At 38.1% G+C, this 18,526-nt stretch overlaps 1 protein-coding gene and 1 pseudogene across 1 annotated transcript; both read left to right on the top strand.

The window, feature by feature from the left end:
* Positions 1-3,562: 3,562 nt before the first annotated feature.
* Positions 3,563-6,905, top strand: LOC118850971 (annotated as a pseudogene).
* A 3,111-nt stretch (positions 6,906-10,016) lies between these two features.
* On the top strand, positions 10,017-10,952 carry LOC118851460 (olfactory receptor 2A5-like). The gene has a single exon (XM_036760919.1). It carries the CDS (start codon positions 10,020-10,022, stop codon positions 10,950-10,952), a length of 933 nt encoding a protein of 310 aa, XP_036616814.1. The 5' UTR covers positions 10,017-10,019.
* The last annotated feature ends 7,574 nt before the right edge of the window (positions 10,953-18,526 follow it).

Below are 18,526 nucleotides of genomic sequence, written 5' to 3'. Positions count from 1 at the left end.
ATAATCTCATTTGATGCTGAGTCCATTCACGCTCTTGCTCTTATGCCTGTTCCCTGGCTGTCCCTCATGCTTGTAATGTTGTCTCTCGCCTTCTACATCTTCTGCCTTCCCTGGCTTTATTCAAAATTCAGCTCAAATCCTACCGACTGCAAAAGTCTTTTTATCCAGCCTCCCTTCCACTGATAGCACCTTCCCTCTGAAATCATCTTCCACTTGTACTACCTATTTTGTATGTACATAGTTGGAGTTTTTTGTATGTTATTTCTCCCATAAGAAAGTGTGTGCCTTGAAGGCAGGGACCATGTTTCTGCCTTTCTTTTTATCTCCAGGGCTTCACATGAAGCACATAATGAGCTTAATAAATGCTTGTTGATTGACTGGACACAAACTTAGAGATCATCTCTTCCAATTCATTGATTTACAGACAAGCAAACTGAGGACCAGAAAGATTAAGTGACTTTGCTTTTCCTTCCTACATCTCTGTTGGTTTTTTAAAAAGTATTTATTTTTAGTTTTTAGCATTCACTTTTCTAAGATTTTGAGTTTTAATTTTTTCCCCTCCTTTCCCTTCCCTGTCCCCCAAACACCATGCAATCTGATATAGGCTATATTTGTACAATCATATTAAGCATATTTTCACATTAGTCATATTGTGAAAAAAGAATCAGAACAAAAGGGAAAAACAACGAAAAAGAAAAAAAAGAGAAAATAGTATGCTTCAATCTGCATTCAGACTTCATAGTTCTTTCTCTAGATATGGATAGCATTTTCCAACATGAGTGTAAATGAACCCAATTGTATGTATGTATAATCTTTGCTCCTTGACCTAGTTCAGATAAGATTAAGGTTCAACTGTTGCCTGCTCCCCCCATCCTCCCCTCCTTTGTATAAACTCTTCTTTGCATGCCCCATTTATGTAAGGTAATTTTCACCTTTCTTCTTCTCCCTTACCTCCCTCACTCAGTGCATTTTTCTTTCTCTCTCTTCCATTCTTCTTTTGAGATCCTCTTAAAATAATAGAATCACACCCAGAGGCTCTAAGTAGACTTCCTCTAAAACCTCTGTCAGTGACAAAGTTCTTGGTGAGTACATACATCATCTCACATAAAAGCATAAAAAGTTTAACCTTGTTAGTTCCTTACTATTTTTAATTCTTTACCTTTATATGCTTCTCTTTAGTCTTATGTCTCAATGCCAAATTTTCTATTAAGCTCTAGTATCTTCATCAGGAAAGCTTGAAAGCCTCTATTTTATTAAATATCCATTTCTCCTCCCTTTAGGATTATACTAGGTTTTACTGAGTAGGTTACACTTTGATACAATCTCATCTCTTTTGTCTTCCAAAATATCTATTGTAGCTCCTAAATTTTGTGTGATCCTGATTGTGTCTCTACAGTACTTGAGTTCTTTCTGGCTGCTTGTAGAATTTTCTTCTTGATCTGGGAATTCTGGGTTTTGATTATAATACTCCTGGGAATTTTCATTTTGGCATTTCTTTCAGGGGGTGACTGGTGGATTTTTCCAATTTCTATTTCAATTTTCAATTTCAATTTCTACTTTGTTTTGTTTCTAAGATATTTGGGCAGTTTTCCCTGATAATTTCTTGAAATATCAAGTCTAGGCTCTTTTTTTGTTCATAGCTTTCAGGTAGTCCAAACATTCTTAAGTTATCTCTCCTTAATGTATTTTCCATATCAGTTGTTTCCCCTATGAAGTATTCCACATTGTTTTCTATTTTTGATTTCTTTTTACTTTATTTTATTTTTTCTTGGTGTTTCATTGGCTTCCATTTGGCCAATTCGAATGGGAACTATTTTTCTTCAGCAAGTTTTTTTAAACCACTCTAACAAGCTGTCAATTCTATTTCCATAATTTTCTTGCATAACTCTCACTTCTTTCCCCAGTTTCTTTCCTCTACTCCTCTTATTTTTTTAATTCATTTTTTGGCTCTTTTTTCATGTTTTCTTTAAGTCTTCTAGGAATTCTTGTCAGGCTTGTGTCCAATCTACATTTTCTGAGTCACCATTCTGCTCTTGGCATCAGAGTCACACAGCTATCTTTCTGGAACTTGTTCCTTGCTCCTGATACAAGCAGGGCCCCTTTTTTCTTATGAACACTCCTCTCCTTCCTGGAACTGTGACATTTTATTTGGGAGACTGTTTATTCACAAGCAGAAAGCTCCCTGAAAGAAGGCTGAACACTGTCTTTCCAGTTTATTGTTCTATGGTGCCAGTAGGACCCTCACTTCAGCAAAGGAGTGGGGTGGGATTATCTTATATCTCTTCTATATAGACAAACTTTTAAAAAATTTTGAAACATTCATTTTTAATTAATTTGTGGCTATTCTGTCCATTTGCATTATCGAATTCATTGTGTTTATTGTTTTCTTGGCTCTGCTCACTTTACCTCATATTAGTTACGTAAGTCTTCTCAAGCTTATCTGGACTCACCATATTATTTCTTACATCAGAATAATCTTCCGTTACATTCAGATCTACAATTTGTTAAGCCTCCCCAGTTGATGACTATCTACTTTGTTTTCATATCTTTGCTACCACAATAATGTTACTATAAGTATTTTGTATATATGAAACCTTACTTTTTGAACTTTGACCTGAGTGAGATAGTTGCCAACCAGTGGTACTGTAAAGAGATTATTTCTAAAAGCAACAAGTTTTCTTTCAGAAGAACAGACTAGACCTTATAACAGACTGCAATCTTATAGTTATTCTAATTAACAAGTGTTTCTTAATGAATTCCACCTTGAATTCTCTGATCATGAATTCCTTGGCTTGACTGCTGTCGGGGCTCTTCTGGCAAAGGCTGTGACCTTTTGCTATGTGTATTTTAAAGATTAAGCTAGATAGCCACTGAGGTCTTTTCCAATTCTGTGATTCTGAGTATGTGACTGAAATGATTGGGGGGGGGACAAATATAATGAATGTAATTTTAGATGAGTTAGATATGAGGTGATAGAGCAGCAAGTGTAGTGTAAATAGAGGTATCAAATTTAAAAACCAGAAAGAGACCCTATAGACTTTCTAATCCACATGTCTTCTCCCCCTGATTTCCTGACACAATCGGTAATATTGATATTATTATCATATTCAGCATTACAAACACAGGATACCCTCTAGCTCTACATAAGCCTCATTTTCTCCAATCTAAATAAACTTCCTTTAAATTGGATTTTCTCTCATACTTGGGCAAGCATCTTCTTGGTTAAGACTCATCTTCAGACTCAGCCTAAGAATCTCTTCATATTTCACAGACTTAAGAATGGCGATCACACAGTAGTGACTGAGTTCCTTCTGAAATTTCCTGTTGGTTCAGAGATGCACATATTTCTCTATGGAGTCTTTCTGTTGTGTTATGTTCTCACTCTGCTGGGGAATGAGATAATTCATCTGTCTCTACACCCAATTCCACACGCCCATGTGCTTTTACTCTAAAACCTGATCGTTGTCAATATTTTTTATGTTTCAAATAATATTCTGAAAATACTGTTCTGAAAAAACAAAATCATTCTTGATATTTCTTATGCTTCAGATAATATTCAAGCCTCCTAAACAAAAACAGAACTATCTCTTTTGCTCCCTGTATAATACAAATTTTTCTCCACTTGGCTCTGGAAGAGCAGAATGTTTCCTCCTAATAGTGATGTCTTATAAGAGGTATGTGGGTATCTGTCACCCCCTCAGATACTCTGTGATCATGAGATTGAGAGTCTGCTCTGTTCTACCATCGAGTCCTGGGCTCATGGTTCTCTTTGGGCCTTGGTCCATGTGATTCCCATCATGAGGCTGCCCTTCTGTGGGCCTCAGGGAGTCAATCACTTCTTTTGTGAAATTCCATCCATATTCAAGTTAGCCTATGCCAACACCCGATTTAACCAAACCATTGTCCTTATTACTTGTGCTATAGTTTTACTAGGGCCTTTCTGTTTGGTCCTCATCTCCTTCATGCATATTATCTGTGCTATACTAAGCATCCAATCTGGGGTTGGGGAGAACAAAAAGAAAGCCTCCTCCACCTGCTCCTCCCACCTCTGTATTGTTGGACTCTTCTTTGGTACTGCCATTGTCGTATACATGACCTCCCACTCCCGGCACCTGGAGGAACAATAGAAAATATTCTCCCTGTTCTCTTGAACCCATCACTGAATGTCATGATCTACAGCCTGAGGAATGGAGATGTGAAGGGGGCTCTGAGAAGAGTGATAGAGGATATGATGAGGGAGAATATGGAGTGTACAGCAGGTAGCCTCATCTCATCCTCAACTATTCTCTCATGCACACCCCATATGTCTATGCAGTTGCCAAATCTTTTATACACAAATACGTGTAAACACATACATACACGTATACATATACACATATACACATTCCCCTACGTGGTCTCTCACATAAGTTCCTTCTACCTAGTCTTATGACTACTCTCCTAACTCAAGCCCTCATAATCTCTAACCTGAATTATTATAGTATCCTCCCAGCTGATCTCTCTACCTCATATCTCCCCCCCTCCAATCTACTCATTGTCTGGCTTCCAAAGAGATCTTCCTAAAGCATGGATGTAATCATGCCATCCCTCCACCCCCTTAAATAAATTCTTACGCCTCCTTACCACCTCTAAGGTAAAATTTAACATCCTTTCTTAGGCATTTAAAACTCTTAGCAACATTGTCACTTTTTTTTTATTTTTCCCATTTTCTTACATTGTACCACCCTCTGCCCACTTCATGATCCAGCCATACATGTTCTTTGCACATGATACTCCATTTCTCGTCTCCATGCCTTTGCACTGGCTGTTCCCCAGTACCTCCCTCCCAATTTCTGACTTCTGGAATTCTAAACTTCCTATAAGGATCATTTCAAAAGGTCCCAGTTACTATCACCCTTCTTACTTTCCATCAACTCTGTATTTATCTTACAAGTTCTGATGTGTATATATGCATACTTATATACATATATATGTATGTATATATACACATACATATACCCACATATATTTATATATGTACACAAACATATATATTATATATATGTATATGCATATATACACATATGTGTATATACACACATAAATCTAGATCTCTATGTCTACACACATGTATACACAGAGATTTTGTCATTCTTGTGGTTGAGTCATTTCAGTTGTGTCTGACTCTTTGAGATCCCATCTTGACAGAGATACTGGAGTGGTTTGCCATTTCCTTCTCTGGCCCATTTTACAGATGAGGAACTGAAGGACACAGGGTAAAGTGACTTGCCCAAGGTCACACATCTTGTAAATATCTGAAGCCAGATTTAAGCTCAGGAAGATGAATCTTCCTGACTCTGGGTGCCACTAAATTCATTGGATTTGCCTTGGAAAGATGGTGAAATTGGCAAATTCTGCAAGTTATCTTCCTGTGCGTGAATCACCGTTCAACTTGACTCTGCCACTGTGCCACCTAGCTGCCCATCCACATGCTTATGTATACACATATACAAACAATAAGTATATATATATATATGTATGTATATATATATATACCTACCTATCTCACCTATGTACAGTACACATGTACATATATATGTATGCATACACATGCTTATGTAAATACATAAACATACATATATAATATGCATATGTCTGTATAGTCTCCCCAATTAGAATGTAAGCTCCTTGAGGCCAGGCATTATTTTTGTCTTTTCTTTAAAATAGATAGTGCTTAGCAATTAGTGATGGTGATGACATTACCCTCTAGTGTGATGGAGAGGATACAGAGCAAGAATTGGAATCAAGATCTGAATTCAAATTCTGCCTCAGATACTTCCTAGAGATGTGAGTCTGGGCAAGTTTATTTAACCACTTCTGCCACGTGATGATTTGCTTTGGTTGACTGTATTTTTTGGGACAAGGGAAGGTTTATTGGGGAGGGGTAGAATCATTGGCAAGTGATATTTATATAAAAAGAGAAAATATGTAAATGAAACATTAAAAATAGTAATTCAAATGAAGAAACAGAGATCCGGATATCATAAGGAACTTATTCAAGATCACATACCAAGGTAGTGGAAGAGCTGGATATAAAATCTTGACCACTTCTAGCCTTCAGAATTTGGTATCTTTATAAAAACAATCCTTTGCCATGGCTACATCCAGATATAATAACAGGATTTTTAAAATTCAGAGATAATTTAAACCACATCATACCAGCATGTGTAGTCCTGAGATTCCCTGAGCTGTATTGCCAAATACATCATTTATTATTCCACAGATGAGAGGTCAGTATTAGTCACCCACTCAGAGAAAAAATCTGTTTTTATAGTGTTGCACTCCTTTAGTGATGGAGAAAATTCAGTTTCCCTTAACTGAAAAACAAGAAGATTTCAATCCAAAGGCAAACCTTCCTCATTGATTTGTGCCTTCTAACAAATTCTCTAAGAATTAGAGTCTAATAAACCCCTTTGGGAGTCCCTGACTCTTCTTCATTTTTTTTCATGTGAAGCAATCAGGATTAAGTGACTTGCCCAGGATCACACAGCTAGTAAGTGTCAAGTGTCTGATGCCAGAGTTGAACTTAGATATTTCTGACTCCAGAGCGGGTGCTCCATCTACTGTACCACTTAGCTGCCCCTGACTCTTTAGACTTTCAAAATCCTCTGTACTGACTCCCCGATGCTATCCCCGTAGCCTCTACTGACTTTGGATCCTGGCTCTAATTTCTGATATGTGGAACTTGGAGTGATTTTCTGGTATAAGGATCCTGGATTCAAATTCATTTGTCTATCAGCTTAGGTGCAAGGGATGTAGGTGGTGGCAGCCAGTGTTAAGAAAAATAACATGAAATGTAAATGTTAATGTCAGCTTCATCCAGTAAGGTTGATACACGGGCTCTGCCTCCTCAAGCTCCCAAATAACCTGTTTGAGAAGTGTTCTGGTGGGGGTGGTTAAGTTTAAGGATCTGACACACCATGTGTATTCACAAAACTACAATAAGTCCAAATACTTGAGGGAAAATAATATGTGTTGTGGTCTCAGGAGTATGACTCGTTATCATTTGAGTTTCCTTTGTGTGTATCCTTTTCTGTGTCACCTGCAGATCTTCTCCCCATGGGCCCCATAGAGACAGACTGACATTCCTGGTCCCTCCAAAGGGAAGAGATAGATGCTCCTCCTCAATAGAATTCTCAAGAGTGCCAGGGGATGGGGAGGAGTAGGATTGATTAGAGGATAAAATCTTTGCTGATGGTGTTTATTGTACAGAATTCCAGGGGTACTTCCTCCACCTCTCTCGGGTTGTGGAGTGATTCTTTTAAGGGGTTCATCTGTCATAGAAATTGCAAAAGGGCTGAGAATTTTCAGATCCATCTTAAAATGCTTTCCCTACTTATGTAGGTACAGATCTAATTTTGAAATTACTACTCAGCATACACCATTGTAAGTAAGAGTTCCTTTTGTACTGGAAGTTGTTAAAGAGGAAGTAAGTGGGGTCACCATGGAGAACTGAAGTCACTGGATTCAGTCTGTGAATATGATGCAACTGGCAATTTCTGCAAGTTATCTTCCTGCCTGAGAGTCTAAATACAATTTGAGTCAGAAATTATTATCAGAGATAAGAGCCTATAGTCAGACTTTAGACATGTGACCTTCTAACTTTTCATATGGAGCATCACAGGAAGCAGAAGGGTAGAGGTTTAAAAATAAACTAATTCATCTCAATCATTTTACAAGGGATTGAGTTCCAGAAGATGAAGTGACTTCTTTTTAGTAAGTAATATGTAGCTGAGTTGAGGAAAGTTGGGATTTGAATTCAGATCTTCTGCTTCCTGGTTAAGGATTCTCCACAGTGCTCGGCTTTCTATGCTCCTCCACAGTGAGTGATTGGTGGTCACTTCCTGGTGGTCACCAGTCACTGAAGTGAGGGGGTAAATCCTCCTATCCCAGTAGATGACCATTCCTGAGCTGCTTCTGGTAATGACTGCTTACCTCTCTCACACTGCAAAAATAGCCTCTATAAGACCATAAACAAAGAAAAAAGCTTGACCCCTTCTGTAGCTGTGATATAGTGGGGTAAGTGCTAGAGTTGAGCTCAGGTCTGGGGCTTGACTCTTAGACCTGTGACTTACTGGCTGGAAAGTATTTTTTCTTCTCTAGGTCTTAGTTCCCTCATCTTTACAATTAAAGCATTGGGCATCCCTTCTGCCTCTAACAACCTGTAAATCCTCCTCTCCATAATACAGGAAAGAAGTAGACAGGCCCTGCTAGGAGCATCATGGGGTTAATAGCTAAATACCAGAAGCAAATACTCTTGCTTTTGTTTCTTGTGATCCCTTTAACATGATAAGTTCTTGCAAAGCTAAAGTTAACAAGTGACAATAAATGTCACAGGAAAGCAGGAAGAGAGTGAATATGAGAATCAAACCAGAAAGTGAGAAAAGTATCTGAAAAGTGGAAAATACATCTGTTTTCCTGGGAAAAAAAACACCCAAAATTGTGGGAATGATTTTTCATAATTTGTTGCCTGTCTGTGCTGATGAAATACATTAAAAACTCAGAGTTGGAACCTCTGGTCTTGGCAACTGAAAAGGAGTGTTTTAAAAGGGAAAAGAAAGAGTTCATGATGAAACATGAGTAAATGGTACCATTTTAAAAAATAAAGAAGGGAAAAAAGTTTCGGTGGAAAGAAGATAAGTATAGTGTAAGACATTGTGAACTTGCTGTGCTGGTGTGTTATCTTAACAGAGATGTCCAATAGGCAAATGGAGTTGGGAGCCGGGAGCTTGGGATAAATGTACAGGTTGGAAATGAAGATTTGGAGATCATTTGCATTGAGATGATATTTGAAGCAGTGAGAGTGGATGAGTTCTTTAAGGCACTGGGTAGATACAGAGAGGATCTTAGCATTTAAAGTAATTTGAAATCTAGGCCTAGCCTGTATTTTTGGGTAAGTTTTTCTGTTACTCCCCCCTCATATACTCTGCAAACCAGTGCACGCTCTACCAGCAAAACTGGCTTGCTTCCATGCTTTCCTACCTCAATGCACTTGAATTGGCTACCTCTTATGCCTGGGAAAGACATTTTCTTCATCTCTACCTATACTCTGTTTTGGGGGCTCAGCTCATGTGTTACCTCTGATGGGAAACCTCACTTGATATTCCTGGTTCTTAGTGCTTTTGCTCTCTTCCAGTTATTATGTATATGTCTGTTTACATGTAGCAAACTCCTTGAGGGAACAATTTGTTTCCATTTTGTCTTTAAATTTCCTAGAACTTAGCACAATGCCTTGCTCATATTTAATAAATTCTCAATGGATTGAAATGAATTGGAAAATATAAGAGGGATGCATAGAGAACCTTGGGAATGCCTATGTTAATAGAGAAGGAAGAGCCAATGAACAGAGAAGATTCAGTTAAAGAGGTATGAGGAGAATGAGGAAAGTAGTTTCCCCGGATCCAAAGAAAGAAAGCGTATCAAGAATAACAGTGTGGTCAACAGTGACCTTTGAAAGAGAAATTTAGAAATATATCTCCCATAGGCCCCATTTTCTCCTCTGACACTGCATCCACTCTGAGGCAGCCCTTTATCACCTCATGCCTATACTGTTAAAATAGCCTGCTTCAAGTCTCTCCCTACTGCAATCTATTCTCCACTAGCTGCCCTTTTAAATGGTGAGTATGGGACTTACTCTCTTTCAACAGTATTCCCCCAATAAACATAACTCCAAGGTGGTCATCTTGTCTTGGGAACCTAGAATTAGCAGTGTAAGGTAGCTTGGAGTGAGTGATCCAACAGAGAAAGCAAATTGGTGTTAAAATGCTCATAAAAGATGTGTGAGTCACTGCAGTAGGTAGACATGCCTTACCAGATATATAACAAAATAAATTCTGAAAAATTCAGCTGGCACATAGAATGGCATTTAAACTTTGAATCAAATTTAGGGTTTATTCAATAATTAATATGTATCTTCATTTATTTCTCAGCTCTGTTTTTACTGCATTGTTTGTGGATGGGATAATTTCCATCATAAAGGCATGGAGAACAATCAAACATTGATCACAGAATTCATCCTGCTAGGATTTCCTATTGGCCCTGAGATGAAGCTTTTCCTTTTTACTGTTTTCTCTCTGCTTTATATTCTCACTGTTCTTGGAAACACAGTGATATTAGGTCTCATCTGTTTGAACTTCAGACTTCACACTCCAATGTACTTCTTCCTCTCACATTTGGCAATTGTTGATATCTCCTATGCTTCCAACAATGTCCCAAAGATGCTGGCAAACTTTCTGAACAAAAATAGGACCATCTCGTTTGATCCGTGTGTGACACAGACCTTTTTATACATGGCTTTTGCCCACACAGAATGTCTTATCTTGGTGGTAATGTCTTATGATCGCTACGTAGCAATATGTCACCCCCTCAGATATTCTGTCATCATGAGCTGGAGATTGTGTACCATGTTAGCCATTATTTCCTGGTTATTTGGCTCCTTGTTGGCTCTCATGCATGTGCTTCTCCTTCTGAGGCTGCCCTTTTGCGGGCCCCAAGAAGTCAATCATTTCTTCTGTGAACTCCTGTCTGTGCTCAAGCTTGCCTGTGCAGACACCAGGCTAAACCAACTTGTGATTTTTATTGCTTCTGTATTTATCCTAGTTGGGCCCCTCCTCTTGGTCCTGGTCTCCTATATGCACATTCTCTGTGCCATCTTGCGGATACAGTCTGGGGAGGGAAGAAAGAAAGCCTTTTCCACCTGTTCTTCCCACCTCTGTGTGGTTGGGCTCTTCTTTGGCAGTGCCATTGTCATGTACATGACCCCTAAAAGCAGTCATCCTGAAGAACAGCAGAAAATTCTCTCTCTGTTTTATAGCCTCTTCAATCCTACACTGAACCCCCTGATCTACAGCCTGAGGAATTCAGAGGTGAAGGGTGCTCTGAGGAGAACACTAGGGAAAGATAGATCAGTGTGAGGTACTGCATAGTACCTGTGAATTGAAGGAGTCTTGGGAATATCTTGGTTTATTGAAAAGTGGGGACATCATTTGCTCTGATGCTTACAATTCTTGTCAACGACAATGCTGGTACACCCAGTCAACCAGAATTTACTAAATACCTTCCATGTATGAGCACAGCCCAAGCACAACCCTGGTTCAAAGAATTTGCAAGCTTTTCACTCTCCCCCACCTCCAATTCATACATTTTCTTTCTCCCCAAAGTACCTAGATATTTTAGAAATCTTAGAATTCTGAAGTTATGTTTCTCCCATTTAACTATTTTATAGCAATCTCAAGCCCATGCTGGAAGTCACTCAACAAGGGTAGACAAATCCCTAGAATGTGAGGAATGCAGAAATGATGGTACTCCCTAAGAAGAGGTGTTTTAGAATGAACATCATTTCATCTGAGAATCTTCAAATTGTTCCTTGGCTTCCTCTGAATGCAGAATATGTGTACTCAGTCCACTCTAACTTTTTTTGCCATGAGGGACCTGAATAGCTACCCCATCCCTGTACTTCATACTCTCCCTCAGTAGAATAGACCTATAATCACGGAATAAGGTTATGGGGATTCAAGGCATATGAATGGATTCAGAATAGCTCTGTGAAAGAGAAGGGATGTTTCTTTATGTGGGTTACTTTTCAGTTTTGTTTGTAGGTGATGGAATTTCAGTTCTAGTTATTTTTATTTGGGGGCCACTTTCTTAGAAAGTAAGCCTTGTATCCTTTCAAAGAATATATCATAGTGCTGTAAATGTCAGGGGAAATAGCAGAATTGGAATGCAAAGGTCCGTATTCAAACCTGGGCATTCCAGACTTTGGGCCCAGTCCTCTTCCCCTTGATGTTGCTCTTTCTCTGACACAATGCTATTCCAAAAGCTTGAGATTTTTGAAGAAGTGTCAAAACATTTGAAAAGTGTTATTTGATGTTCCCCAAGAATGACAAGATGGACCAAAAACGATATATAAAAATAAGTATGTAGGAAGGAGTTTAGCAATTCCCTCTCCTATTTATTTATAGCTTACCCAGAAGCTACAGCAATAGAAACCAGCTAACATCCCTGGCACAAATCAATGGGGAAATCTAGATGATAAGTGCAAAGTGAGACATCGGTTTAAGTGAAATGAAAGGCCTGCTACATTTATCGGATTCATTTGGGAAGCAGCCAGATCCTGTTTTAAAGGGGGAATTAAAAAAAAAAGCGATGCTTTGTTGGGCTTACTTGCAGTGTAGAAGGGAGAAATAAAGGCCAAGCAGGTGGATGTTGAAACGTCTTCCAATTTGGAAATGCAAAACTATTATGTAGAAGAATCCTTCTAAAGTTTCATGGAACAAATAATGATATAGCATTTAATTGTGGAAAATTTCCAAGACAATAAGTGAGATTTATTATTGAAAAATACAACACAATCTGTAATTTTTCACCCATAGAGGCCGAAAGTTCCTTTGGACTTTGGATAAAAACACATGGGAATGAGATTTTTAGAGGAAATCTATTGAAATACTAATACCATTGCTTTCTGTGACGTTACAAAAACTAACCTTCTCACCATACTTGGCAATCAGTGGTAACTTATTCGTTACTTATGAATACCTGAATGATTGGGAATTTTTGAAGAAGTAGAAAGATGAGTCTCTGTGGTTCAGAAATCTTAGAAAATATCTGTTTACTGTTGTAGGTTTATTCTAATCCTTCTATCCTTTAATATTTTGTGGCATATTTGATAGTATTGCTAACCTGATAGCGCTGATACTTTCAAAGACGTTAGATCTGAAGACTCAGCATCCCATGCTTCATGGAATATAAGATTGTAAGTAGGTTTTAGAAAACATAACAACTGGGACATATGTTATCTTACTGGGCATATGTCCAAAATATGATGGAGAACCACTGTGTCATATCAATACTTATGAACACTATGCATTAAATCTACTTGTTTGTGTAGGAATGGATGACACTGGCACCCATCTGTGGTAGGATTTTTGTCCTTTATGGTTTAGATCTAATTCTCTTTACAATGGGGTGTTATAGAGCCAAGACAGGATAACACCTACATGGCATCTTCTGAGTCTGTCATATGAATCATATTAGAGATACAATGCTTTGAGGGTTAATTCTATATCAGCAGCATGTACCACAACAGCTTGTACAAATATAGGTTCTAAATAATTTTTCTTGGAATTGGATTAGATTGCCTACCTTCTCTAATACTCTAAACATCTCTCTTATACCCTAACCTCCTTTTCCCTGCCTATTATCCTTTAAGGTTTTAATATACAATACAATAGTTTAAATATATAATTTTTAAGTTAACAAGAATAAAAGTTTACATATAATTTTACTGTTTCTATTTAAACAAGAATGTATAATTTTAAAATTTACCTTGAACTTTTAGAGATTTAGGTCAATTGACAAGAGCAAGCCTAGAAGCCAGTGCTCTACATGCAGAAATAGAATTAATAAATTTTTGTTAAATGAATACACTGATTAATGAATGAAAGTCTCCTTGACATACAAGAGATTATCTTAAAGGATCCTGTGAATAAGAAATATTATTTTTAAGAGATTGGGATGGCATCATTCCACAATGTTTGAAAGATATATATGAGCCATCAAGAGGCAGTTTACACACACACACACACACACACACACATACACACACATGTGTTGGTGTTGTGAGAGATAAAAATTAATATGTCCTCTTACTTCTGCTGTATTAACTTTACAACATAAGTAAGTTTATGCTGCATTGATTTTTTTCATATTTTAGTACCTGCCTGAACTAACCCCACTCTAAATTGTGGTCTCTCACACCCTGAATTAAAGGCATGGTTGAATAATATGACTGCCCTTAGTCCCCCAGGGGTATTTGCTTGCCAATCATTTTAAGCTGGGACTGCTTTTTGTTTACCTGTAAACAGGGATACATGGGGTGTATAGGGCAGATTTGCCCCTCTCATGTGAGGGCTTGACAAACCTTTGTTAGGGCTGCTAATTCATCTTTAGTGTTTTCCTGCCACCCAACTCTCACCTGTGGCTCCAAGAAACTGTAGCATGCATAGCAGCAACACCATGTTAAAACCACCTTGGTAGACAAGCTAACTAAGGGTTAGAGGGTGACCAAGGGGCCTCAAACCTATCCATGAGTTACGGTAATGTCTACCCCAAACATATGAAGACTTCCCCTTGTGGAATGAGAAGATCAGAACAATTTGTTCCAATGCCCATGAAGATGCCTGAAGCTAGTGTTATTGAACTCTTAGAGCCTGGTCAGATATCAAAGAAGCCAAGGTCATCCACTGTATCCTGGACCATTGCTGATAGTCTTGACTTTTGTCTTGCCACTGGATTTTGATGTCTCTGGAAGGGAGAGTGAGACTGACAATTTTGTGCAACTCGGCTTCACTTAAATCCAATTTACATGGAAGTCAAGAAATCACTTCCTGATGTCGTTGGTCTTCTTTGAAAACAAAGGATGAAGAACAATGACAGCCTGTAAACAGAAGCCAGTCTAAGCTGCATCCCAAAGGGGCAGGTTCTATGTCCTTGTCTCTCCTTATAAAAAATAGAGGTGGTTTGGTCTCCCCAAGGGGACAGCTAACCTGATGATCATGATTGGAGTGGTTCTGATTTTCTTGCCAAGATCACTAGAGACAGTTAAGGTCCATAAAGCAATCAATATTCCTTATTGTCAGAGAGGCGCAAGATCAGCCTGAAGGCCTACCCACTTTCCCCAGTAGCAGACAGTTGTAAAGGCTTCTCAACTACCCTGACCCCTTCTTTTCCTGTGTCTCAATTAAAAAAAATGGATTTTTCTATACCATCTGGATCCCTGGTCTTGCTGAGGTGGGCAGAGTGACACATTTTATTAACAGCTATGTGTGTCACTGTTAATATATTGTTATTTTCCCCAGAAAAATTCCTCAGTTTACCTCAGTTTCCTTATATTCACTATGGTATTTACATATGACACCTATGTACATATATTTATCTGTCTAATTTTTTTTCCTTGAAGAATTTCTTTTGTTAATTTTTCAAAAAGGAAGAGAAAATCACAAGTTTTCATGCAAATGGGAGAGGGAGAGAAGAGAAAACATTACTGATGGGAAAGGTTAGGATACCTCATAGGATCTACAAGTACAGTGGAGAGACACTAGAACAAATTGTGAAGACATATGGATTACTTGGTGAATTTTCAAGTAGTTTTGGGGAGGAGTAAATGAGGATGGTAAAAGATAGAGTGAAAAGAGGAAAGAAAATGGAAGAGCAGAGAAGTAAGGAGAAAAAAATTACAGAAAGGAAGTAGAAAAGAGACAATCATATCTTATTCCTAATCAGTAGTTACATTTAGAGGAGAAAGTCAGAGAGGCTTATCAGTCTACCCTGAATCCTGCATTCTAGGTCAGAAATTGCCCAATCTCCAGGCTCAATGTCAAAATTTCAAGAAGTGGAATTTTAGAGAATTAATTGGACCTTCAGAATACCTGAAGAAGCTCTCATTTACTATAAAAGACAAAGCTACATATCTCTCCTCTCTACAATCCTTTACTATGCTCTCTCACTACTGAACACTCTCCTCAGGGCACCCTTTACCTCTGCATTCCTCAAGCTTTAGGACATGGAGTTCAGTGTAGGGTTGAATAGACTGTATAAAAAGGGAAATACACAGGGAGAAGACTGTTTTTCTTCAGGGTGACTCAAGTTTGATGTAAGATTGTATTGGGGATTCCTGAAGAGTTTGGCCTTTGTTTCCTTTGATTCATTCAGTGTCTTCAATTGAGTCTTACTAGGTGCTAAACCCCAGGCCCAAATCCCTATCTAGGTGCTAAGCCTACGTGGGTGTGAATTGGTAACTAAGGTGGGGCTCCAGGTGGGGCCAGTGAAGGGAGGTGCTAACACCACAGCCAATCATAGGAGCCTAAGTTCTGGTCGCTCAGATGATGTTCGATGATGTCTGAAAGTGTACAAAAAAGAACAGAGCTATTTGCTTAGGGCTCTCACTCTTGGTGGTGTGCTGATGTGGAGACTCCTGGCAGCTGTAAGGGCCTTCTGGCTGAACTCAGATGTTGATAGTTCTCTTGGTAACTATGATGTTGATGTTTGTAATTTGTTTGTATTTGCTCTGAAGCTCAGGGTGCTGGCTTTTCCCCCTGAGCTGAGTGAATGACATTTGCATGCTGGATTAAATTGAGATTGTTAACCCCTTAACCTGCTTTCCTTAGTAAAGCAGACCAAAAGAACCTGGACTTGCAGCATTCCGTGAGCTGGTTGTTGTTGGTTTTACACCCCCACAGCAGCTGCTAGCCGGATTGTTGAAACACAGATACATGATGATGGCATTGCCAAAGAAGAGCCTGTATCCCCAGAATGACATGGGAGATATTTGTGTAAGAAATGAGAACCAAGGAGAGGGCCCATCTAAGAGCACAATTTGGTTGACACACATTAGCACAGGCACACTTAAACATAGTATTTCACAAAAGTGATTGACTTCCCAAAGCCCCTGAAAAGGCAGCATCAGTATATGAATCACATAGACTAAAGCCAGGAATGGACCATATGTCTAAGAAAAGATGGTCAGTACAACACACAATCTCTCTGCTACAAAAAAAGTTAGAAAAAATGAATAATTACACTGAAGAGAATGATGACAGAAAGACAATTTATAAAAACATATAGAATGCAATTAAAGTGTTATTTATAGGAAAAGTTATAGAACTTTTAAAGCATATTAAAATAGAAAACAAGGATTAGCACACCACAGGAAGTAATAGAAAAAAATCTTACTACTTCCATATCCTGTCTAACTATGTGCTAAGGTAGTCTATGTTTCCTGTGCTGAGTTATGGGATACAGATACTCGGCTCTATGATGGCCTCTTTGTATGCTGGTTTTGACTTCTTCAAGGAGAAACTGTGAGCATATCTATACTCACAACCTACACATGAATGAAGCAAAATTCCCAAGTGATTTCTGTGGGGTGAGAGAGTGTCAATAACTTTATTGCTATGCCTTTGTGTTTAGGGATTTTCCTTTTCTGAGAAGTCGTCTTTTTGTTTCCTACTCAATCTTGGCCCTTCCATATTTTCAAATTGTTGAGGGAGCAACTCTTGCCTCTACTTTATGTATTGGAATCTTTGGATATTACAGTTCTATGAGGTAAATAAAAAGGAACCTATGCACCCTGTGGTTTGCATTTGAGATTTATAATATACCATATATAATTCATATCTATTTATATGGCCATGTGAATGATTAACTAGCTACATATTACTCTTTGGAATAGGATGCATGCTACAGAGGAGCTTTTTGCAAAGTTCACAAGCAAAACAGACTCCCAAAAGTATTACAATGCATAGATAGATAATCAGTCAGCAAGCATTTATAAAGTATTCATAATGAGTCAGGCACTGGGAAATACAAAGAAAAGCAGTCCTTTCCTGTAAAGAATTCACATTCTTTTTTTTGTTTTTTAATATATTATTATTTCCAATTACATGTAAAAACCATTTTAATATTCTTTTATTTTTCAAATTTTGAGTCCCAAATTCTCACCTTCCCTCCCCACCCCACCCCACCCCCATTGAGAAGGCAAGCAATTTGACATGGATAACCTAGATATACATAGTCATGTAAAATACATTCCCATATAAGTCATTCTGTGAAAGAAAACACAGACAAAAAACCCAAGAAAAATAAAGTAAAGAAAAAGTATCTTTGGTCAGGCTCCACCAGTACTTTCACCAAAAGTCCTACAGAATTGTCTTGGACCATTGTACACTAAGAATAGCTAAGTTATTCATAGTAGAGCATCATACAGTATCGCTATTGCTGTGTACAATGTTCTTCTGGTTCTGCTCATTTCATTTTTCAGCAAATCACATAAGCCCAGTTTTTTTTTTTCTGAGAGCATCCTGCTCATCATTTCTTAAAGCATAATAGTATTCCATCACAATCACATATGGCAATTTGTCTAGCCATTGCCTAACTGATGGACATCCCCTCAATTTCCAATTCTTTGCCACCACTAAAAGAGTTGCTATAAATATTTTTGTACACATAGGTCCCTTTCCTTTTTTTTATTTCTTTGGGATACAGTCCTAGTAGTGGTATTGCTTGGTCAAAAGGTATGCATGGTTTTATAGGTCCTTGGCCATATTTCCAAATTGTTCTCCAGATTGGTTGAATCAATATACAACTTCACCAATAGTACAGTAGTGTTCCAGTTCTCCCAGATCCCCTCCAATATTTGTCATTTTTCTTTTCTGTCATATTGGCCAATCTGACAGGTGTAAGGTAGTAGATCACAGTTGTTTTAATTTGCATTTCTCTTATCAATAGTGATTCAGAGCATTTTTATATGACTATAGATAGCTTTGATTATTTTATCTGCAAGCTACATGTTCATACTTTTTTACCATTTATCAATTGAAGAATATCTCTTATTTGCATAAATTTGACCTAGTTTTCTATATGTTTGAAAAATCAAGTCTTTATCAGAGAAACTCAGTGTAAAGTATTTTTACAGTAATGATTACCAATTATG

Source organism: Trichosurus vulpecula, chromosome 5 (genome assembly GCF_011100635.1).
Source record: "Trichosurus vulpecula isolate mTriVul1 chromosome 5, mTriVul1.pri, whole genome shotgun sequence".
NCBI classification, from domain to species: domain Eukaryota; kingdom Metazoa; phylum Chordata; class Mammalia; order Diprotodontia; family Phalangeridae; genus Trichosurus; species Trichosurus vulpecula.
The sequence above is the reverse complement of the archived record's forward strand: the minus strand, read 5'-3'. Positions and strand labels throughout refer to the sequence as shown.